Source organism: Geospiza fortis, unplaced genomic scaffold (assembly GCF_000277835.1).
Source record: "Geospiza fortis unplaced genomic scaffold, GeoFor_1.0 scaffold261, whole genome shotgun sequence".
In the NCBI taxonomy this organism is placed as follows: Eukaryota; Metazoa; Chordata; class Aves; order Passeriformes; family Thraupidae; genus Geospiza; species Geospiza fortis.
The window spans coordinates 411,807-419,289 of NW_005054578.1; the positions used below are offsets into that span (position 1 = coordinate 411,807).

General features: G+C 62.1%; 2 protein-coding genes across 2 annotated transcripts in view; both read right to left on the reverse strand.

Moving 5' to 3' along the window:
* DNAH17 (dynein axonemal heavy chain 17) overlaps window positions 1–4,194 on the reverse strand; it is a 32,269-nt gene extending 28,075 nt beyond the window's left edge. The window contains exons 1-11 of the mRNA XM_005429830.2: window positions 3,847–4,194; window positions 2,949–3,142; window positions 2,505–2,697; window positions 2,331–2,430; window positions 2,169–2,254; window positions 1,924–2,049; window positions 1,524–1,679; window positions 1,365–1,448; window positions 846–1,013; window positions 477–593; window positions 3–164 (exon numbers count right to left, since the gene is read on the reverse strand). Of these exons, the coding sequence (XP_005429887.1) occupies window positions 3–164; window positions 477–593; window positions 846–1,013; window positions 1,365–1,448; window positions 1,524–1,679; window positions 1,924–2,049; window positions 2,169–2,254; window positions 2,331–2,430; window positions 2,505–2,697; window positions 2,949–3,142; window positions 3,847–4,194 (1,734 nt within the window). The remainder of the gene's footprint in view (window positions 1–2; window positions 165–476; window positions 594–845; window positions 1,014–1,364; window positions 1,449–1,523; window positions 1,680–1,923; window positions 2,050–2,168; window positions 2,255–2,330; window positions 2,431–2,504; window positions 2,698–2,948; window positions 3,143–3,846) is intronic.
* Window positions 4,195–5,281: 1,087 nt separating this feature from the next.
* The window catches only part of CYTH1 (cytohesin 1), an 11,967-nt gene continuing 9,765 nt past the window's right edge, over window positions 5,282–7,483 (reverse strand). Inside the window, exons 10-13 of the mRNA XM_031064292.1 lie at window positions 7,260–7,338; window positions 7,090–7,161; window positions 6,632–6,786; window positions 5,282–6,429 (exon numbers count right to left, since the gene is read on the reverse strand). Of these exons, the coding sequence (XP_030920152.1) occupies window positions 7,099–7,161; window positions 7,260–7,338 (142 nt within the window). The 3' untranslated portion in view covers window positions 5,282–6,429; window positions 6,632–6,786; window positions 7,090–7,098. The remainder of the gene's footprint in view (window positions 6,430–6,631; window positions 6,787–7,089; window positions 7,162–7,259; window positions 7,339–7,483) is intronic.

Genomic DNA, 7,483 nt, shown 5'->3' on the forward strand with positions numbered 1-7,483 from the left:
GCCGGGCCGCCCCTGGGGGGCGGCGGCGACACGAACCGGGTGTCGTACAGCATCTTCACGCTCTCCAGCTCCGCCTCGAACATCCCCAGCAGGGCCAGGTAGCAGGGGGAAGCCTCAGCCTTGATCAGGGGCCGCTCCAGCACGGTGGCAAACATGTGCACCAGCTGCAGGAGAGAGAGGCGGGCACAGGTTCCTGCACCCTGGAGCACCCCCAGGACGGGAGAGACGCCCGGGTCCCGTGGGAGCTGTGCCCGTGCTGGGCTGGGGCACAGGTACCTTCACAGCAGCTGTCAGCCGGTTACAGTCGTCAAAGCCCTGGCAGAAGATGGCGGCCAGCTGCTTGTTTGCGTCCTCAACCTTCTTCTGGAACTCTGCAAAGTCTCTATTCCATTCCTGCCATTGAGAGCAAAATGGTTTCGGGAGAGACGCCCGGGTCCCGTGGGAGCTGTGCCCGTGCTGGGCTGGGGCACAGGTACCTTCACAGCAGCTGTCAGCCGGTTACAGTCGTCAAAGCCCTGGCAGAAGATGGCGGCCAGCTGCTTGTTTGCGTCCTCAACCTTCTTCTGGAACTCTGCAAAGTCTCTATTCCATTCCTGCCATTGAGAGCAAAATGGTTTAAAGTGGCACAGCCCCTGTGCCGCCTCCTCAAATCCTTCAGGAAGGGTTTGCTGAACGCAGAGGGTCCAGAGCCCCATGACGTGCTCCAGAGCCAGCCCTGTGCTGCTGTGGGGCAGTCCCATGTGTGACTGCAGCATGTTCTCACAAGAGGTTTTTCTCTTTTCACTTGGCAATGTTAACACCTCCATTCCAGCACCCATTACATTTCCATTCCAGCGCCTGCTCACCTCTTCATCGGGATCCAAGGGATCGTATTTGCAGTCAGCAAAAGCCTTGGTGGCTTCACAGACCTCCTCAGAGATCCTCAACACCCAGGTCCCAAGGAAGTTCCCTCGCACCCCTCCCAGCACTGTCTTCTCTAGCCTCTGGAAGTCGATGGCAACCTGGAACAGCTCCTGGCAAGCATAAAAGGGGGTTTATGCTTCCCCTGGCTCCCGCTGTCCCAGCCTGCAGGAGCTGCAGCACCAGCACAGGGCTGCTCCTGCCAGCTCAGCGGTGCTGAGCAGCAGCCCCACAGCGGTGCCCTGGCTGGGGTGTGCCCATCCTGCCGTGGGGGCTCGGGGCTGGGGGAACCTGCCCTGGCAATGGTGGCACCGACTCCCAGTGATGTCCCACCGTGCCAAGAGCCCCAGCCCGCCCCAGGCTGCAGCTGAGCCCCCCTGTGGCACTGCCTGCCCAGGATCCATCCCCAGGGCAGGGGAGGCCTGACTGAGGCTGGCACTGTGCCTGAAGTGCTGTGCTCTCACCTTGATGGCCTTGAGCCTGTGCAGGAAGGCATCCATCCTCCCAAAGATCTGCGGGGGGGGAAACTCCCGGAGCTCTTCCTGCTCCTGGGAGGGGAGAGGGGCTGTCAGCCTGGTGCTGGTGTGCAGGGTCAGAGGTTCCTGCACCATCCCTGCACCCACCGGGAAGAATGTGGTCGTTAGCTCAGAGCAGTAAGTGCTGTAGGACTGGAAGAACTTCTCTGTGACGGAGATGGCGTGTTTGAGTCCCTGCAGGGTCTCCTGGGGCTCTCCTTGCAGCCCCTTCAGCATGTCCTCTGGGTTCAGGAATTTATAGGTCTGGGACGGACACAGGCAGGGTGTCAGGAGGATGTGGAGGCTCCTCCTGCCCCTTTCACCCCCACAGACTTGCTGTGGTTGCCTGCAGCCCGTGCCTGCCCCAGACTCCCCCCCGCCCAAGGGGGGCTCTGCTGCTCCCTCGTTTGGGGTGTCTCCACATCCCCGTGACTGGATTCTCCACATCTGCCCCCGAGAGGCAGCTGGAGGGGACAGGGGTGGGTCAGTGCTGGCCGTGGGGCTGTACCAGGCTGATGAAGAAGTTGCAGGTCTCCTGCAGGATCCGGGCTATGTGGGCAGGCGAGTGGTAGTGCACGCAGTGAGCCCGGAGCAGGCAGATGGTGCAGAGCACCTTGGGCACCAAGGGCCGCAGCTGCAGGAGCAGAGCCTCGTCAGTGGGGAGGATGTGTCCCCCCACAGCCTCTGGGGCTCTGCTGCTGCCCAGGTGAGGCCACCAGGCTGTGCCTGGTTATTTTGCCACACATCAGTTACCTCGGTGTATTCCATTTGCTCCATCTCCTCCAGCAGCGCCTGCAGCGGCTGCAGGTGCAGGTTGACATCATTGGCTTCCTCCAGACCTAGGACATGGAGAAAGCCCATGTTGGGATGGGAACACCTTGCTGGGGCAGCCACCACCCTGTCATGGGACCTCACCCCCACTGACGGCCCTGAACATGTTCTGCAGCGATGGCCAGTAGCAGCTGTCAGCCTTCTCCAGGGCCTTGGCCAGCACTGTCACCTGGGGTGTGACCAGCTGAGGGAAGAGGCACCGGGATCAGCACAGGCGGCTCAGCACGAGGACACGTGGCCACCATGGGGAGACAGTACCTGCTCACTGATGCACTCCAGGCTGGTCACCCTGGTCTGCCAGAAATCAAACTCCACCCTGGGCACGGGGTGCAGCCCCTCCAGCAGCTGCTGCGCTGGGTCCTGGCCGAAGATCTCTTCAACCTGCTGGAACCACTCGATGATCACGGTCTCGATGGAGTGCAGCACTGTGCCATCTATGGGCCCCACCAGGCTGAAAGGCAGATGGGTTATGCCCCTTGGGAGCCCTGAACTGCCCAGGGGAGCCCCAAACAGCCCTAGGGAACCCATCACTCCTGCTTGTGGCCATCTCTGCCAGGGCAGATGCCTGCCCTCAAACACTGTCTGCTGCAGGGCATGCTGTGCCCAGGGCTGTGCAGGGACCCAGCTCCCATCCCTCCCCAAGTGATTTATGCTGTCCTGGGCTCCTGCCAGGCTTTTCTAGCACCAAGTGGAGCCACCCACCAGTCCAGGGCGGCGCCTGAGTCCTCCCAGCTGACCAGGTGCTCGGGCAGTGGCAGCAGTGGCTTCCCCTGGATCTTCCCGGTCATCATGAACATCTTGTTCTGCAGCTGCTGAGTGTGGCGCACGACGTCCTCCACCACAATCCTGGGCCAGTTCGCACCCTCATCCTGGCTCAGGAGCAGAGGGGTCACAACCTGCGAGACAGGGCTGGGTCAGGCACTTGGTCGTGACCTCCTGTACGCAGGGCACTGGGCGTTTCCCTCTCGCTGCCCACTGCAGCAGTCTCAGTGCAGTCACGGCTCTGTTGGCCACAGATGGGTTTTGCTGGTATTTATCAGTGTGACCACAAGGCCCTTTGCTCTGGTTTCCAGCTCTCCTGGCGTGGGAAGGGCTGGAAGTGGCACAGCAAATGCATCTGGCAGAGTCAGGGGCTGGCACGTGAGCAAAGGCCCCCAGCAATGAGGGGGAATAGTGGGGGCTCCTGGAGCTGATGCAGCTTTTGGGGGCTCTGGACTGGCAGCGAGAATATTTATGGCAAGTTTGAGGGAAATCCACTTAGATATTTCCCAGCTGCAGGGTAAAGGTAAGTGGGCATTATTATGAGATTCTAAAATTGCAGGGGGGAAGTGATCCAGTAGGGGCCAGAAGCAAACCAGGCTGGTGGGCTTCAGCCAGCTCCTGTCCTTGTGGGGCTTGTTCAGCATAGGATGGGAGCCACCACAAACAAGGTCAGGGCGAGGACTTGGCACAAGTTTTCTTCTGTGAACTTTGGTTTATTTTGGAGCCCACCTGGAAATTTGGCTAGAGCAGCCCACAGTGGGGGTCCCAGGGCAGCAGTGTAGCCAGGGAGCTGCACTCACCCTGCTCAGCCCACGCCTGTGCCTGCACGGTAACCCACCTCCAGCAGCACGGTGATGAGCTGCTCCACGGGCGAGGCGCCCATGTCTCCCGCCAGCAGCGTGCTCCGACAGTTCTCCCCGGTGACGTTCTCCCCCTTCTTCTTCACGCAGTAGATTCCCTTGCCCTTCAGGGCAGGTGGGAAGGAGGTGGTGGGCTGGAGCTGCCCGGCAGGGGTCAGCACCAGCACCAGCTCCAGCAGCTCTGGCTGCTTGAAGAACTTGTCCAGCATGACTGAAGTCTCCTCGCTGGCCACAAACTTGGCCCACTTGTCCGGCCGGACACGCAGCAGTGCCGTGGCCAGGCTCTCGAGGAGGACCAGCCTCTCATCCTCCTGTGGGGCTGACATCCTGCCAGCGTCGGGCTCCCCAGCACCTGGGGTGGTCCAGAGGGAAACCCTGCTCAGCCAGGGGCTGTGCCGACCCCACACCCTGACCTGACACTGCCATCATCCCACCCCTGCCCTGCCCTCAGCCTTCCCTCTGCACATGCCATGGGGAAGCTGCCAGTCCCAGCCCTGCCTGGGCCCAGTGGCCCCAAACCTGCCCCATCCCTGCCTGCTGCCCCATCCCTGCCTGCCCCATCCCTGACCTGCCCCATTGCTGCCCTGGCTCACCCCAGTCTTACCTGGCTCTGCTGCTTCCCTGTCGCACTCCTCAAGCCTCCAACAACCTCCAGGCACTGGCTGCCCCCCACCTGACACTGCCAGCAGTTCAACTGACAGTGTGCCCCAACCGACCCTGGCACCAGCCCAACGGGCACCAGCCCAACTGCAGGGCTGCCCTTCTCCCTGCACACCCCACCACCCCATCGCTCAGCGAGGGCCGTTTGCCCACCCTGGCCAGACTCAGGCTGCAGTGCCAAAGGCTGCCCCATCCGAGGCACAGGATGGGCAGGGACTGCAGCAGGGAATGCTCTGGCAGATCCCCGCCATGGCACAAGGGTGTCTGACTGGACAACACCTCCAGCCTGATGGCACCAACACGGCTGGCACAGGCTTGGCACTCCCAGCTTGCCCTCAGGCCCAGCTTGGCTTTGATCCCACTCGCAGCTGGCACCAGCTGGGTATGCAGCCCCCAGCCCGGTGCAGAACACGGTACCCGAGGGTACCCCCTGTCCCCACTGTCCCAGGTCCTCCCTGAACTCCTCTGCCCAGCCAAGCCTGGTGCCCGCAGCAGGCTGCAGGACCAAGAGCTGTCCCAGCCTGGAACAGAACAGAGCACACTGCCCTGTGCTCTGCAGAGAGGCACCCCAGGCACTGCCCTGGTGCCCAGGAGCAGCTGGTGAAGGCACAAGGCTCACAAACACCCCCAGCACATCACACCCTCGGGCTGGGAGGAGCATGAGCCCAGCCCAAGGCTGGGCACAGGGCAAGGGCTGACAGTGGCAGGGGACTCCTGCCCACCCCAAGCTGCACAGAGTACAGGAGGCCAAGGGAAGCGTGGTGCAAGTATTTATTTGTTGCTGATCTTCAGCACTAGTTTATGGTAATGGCAAATTAAAAAAAAAAGAAAAAAAATAGGTTAGAATAAAAAATCCTGCCCACCCGCCCCACTCCTGTGAGGCCTCTGCACTGAACCACCCACATACAAAATAATCTACAAGGAGAAAACTATACAGGAGTATTTACACCTCTGATAAATAGACTAATACTGATCCAGGCGCCTCCAGACCGTGCGTGGGGATGGGACAGGACAAGACACAGGCGATTGTGAGGCAGAGAGAGAGCTGGGGCCACAGCCCCACCCAGCCAGAGCCCAGCAGCAGCCATCCCGAGGGCAGGCTCCACCACGGCACCATGGCACCCTGGCACACGGGCCATGGCACAGGGATGTGCTGGGCCACTGCCACCGAGCGCTGCCACATCCGAGCCACGGCTCCCATAGCTGGGTGAGGGCACATCCCTGCCCTGCGTGGCACCACTGCTCGTCACCAGTCCCTGCCCTTCGTCCCTCCTGTGTCTGGGGACCACTCCAGTGCAGAGGTGGCTGGGAGGGTCCAAGGCAGCAGCCTGGGGCTGCCCAGGACAGACCCAGGCCCGCTACAACGAGGGCCAGGAGCTGTATCTCTGCAGGGCCCCCCTGGGCTGACACCTGCACCCCAGCACCTGTGGCACCCCAAAACCCCCAGCTGCTCACCAACAGCTGCTCACCCTCCTGCCCAACACCCCAAAAGCGTCTGAACATGGGTGCTGGGGGACCCAGTGCCATGTGGCCATGGCTTGCTGGGGGTCAGAGGCAGGGAGGGTGCCCGTGGTGCTGAGGCCAGGGCTCCCAGGGGTGCTGTGTTCCAACCTGAGCCTGCGAGGACGCTGTCAGGTGATGAGGCAGTGATGGGGGCAGAGTCACTGAGATGCCCGTGCCCCTTCCCTCCCCCCAGAGTTAAGAAATGGCTAAGCTGAAGCTGGGCCCTGGGCCTCAAGGGCCAGCGTGCAGCGTGGCCCCCACCCCACATGCCCCCATGACAGGGAACACTTGGGCTGGCCTTGCAGGGCCAGTCTGGCTGCTAGTGCCTCTTGGTGGAGGAGACCTTCTTCTTCCTGGCAGCCAGCATCTCGTAGAAGGGGTCCCGGCTGATGGCTGCCCTGGCCGGGGAACAAGGGCTGGGGCAGGCCAGGCTGCTGCAGTGATGGGTGCCACCCGCCTGGCCTGGCCCTGGGCAGGTCCCTTTATATCCCTGGGAAGCTTTCTTCCCCCATGCTTGCAGGATGCCCTGGGAAGCACTGTCCCCTTTAGGACAGCAGGAAGGTCCCTGCTGTGCCCCCACACGCTCCTCCAAGCACTCACTTGATGCACTTGATCCACTCCTCCTTCTCCTCGGGCGTGGGGGCAGAGATGCGATACACGGTGTGGTTCCCCTCCACCACACGCCCATCTGCCTCTGTCTTGCAGGCCTTGATCACCTGGTCCTTGTTGTCAGGGATGTAGAGCTCAAAGCAGTTCTGGGAGGGATAAAGTGCTCAGACACAGCCCCCATTCCCAAAGGGGACCCCAGACTGGGAGGGACAAAGCAGAGCCACAGACCTGGCACAGCCACCCCAGCACGGCACAGAGGGACAGACACACCGTGATTGTCACCCCCTGGCCCTGCATGTGCCCCTATGGTGACCAGCCCCACTTTGATGAAGGCAGTGACCGCTCTGGGGCCCCCTGCCCCTCCTGGGGACATCTCAGGGTGCTGCAACACCTCCCAGCTTCTCCTGCCCAAGCCAAAGCTGCCCCCAAACCCCAGAGGAAGCACTCACAGGCTTCTTTCAGTCCTCCACCTCACGGATGCTCAGGTTCTCCAGGGGGATGATGCCACGGGGCTCCTTATCCTGGGGCAGGCAAGCAGATGTTTAGCTGTGGGGTGGGACACCCCCAGTGCAGCCCCTTCCCTGCCCCAGCCCAGCTCACCCTGCAGGACACAACTCACCGTTGTGTACTCGAAGTAGTAAAGGCAGTTGTCCGTCAGGATGAACCAGCGCCGCTTCCACGTCTTCACCCTGCCTCCTGGGAGCAGAGAGGGCCAGTCGGGCACAGCCCTGCCGAGGGGGCCGGGCACACGGCAGCTCAGCAGCTCGGAGCCAGCCGGGCACACGGGCCGGGCACACGGCAGCTCGGGTGCACAGCAGCTCAGCAGCTTGGAGCCAGCTGGGC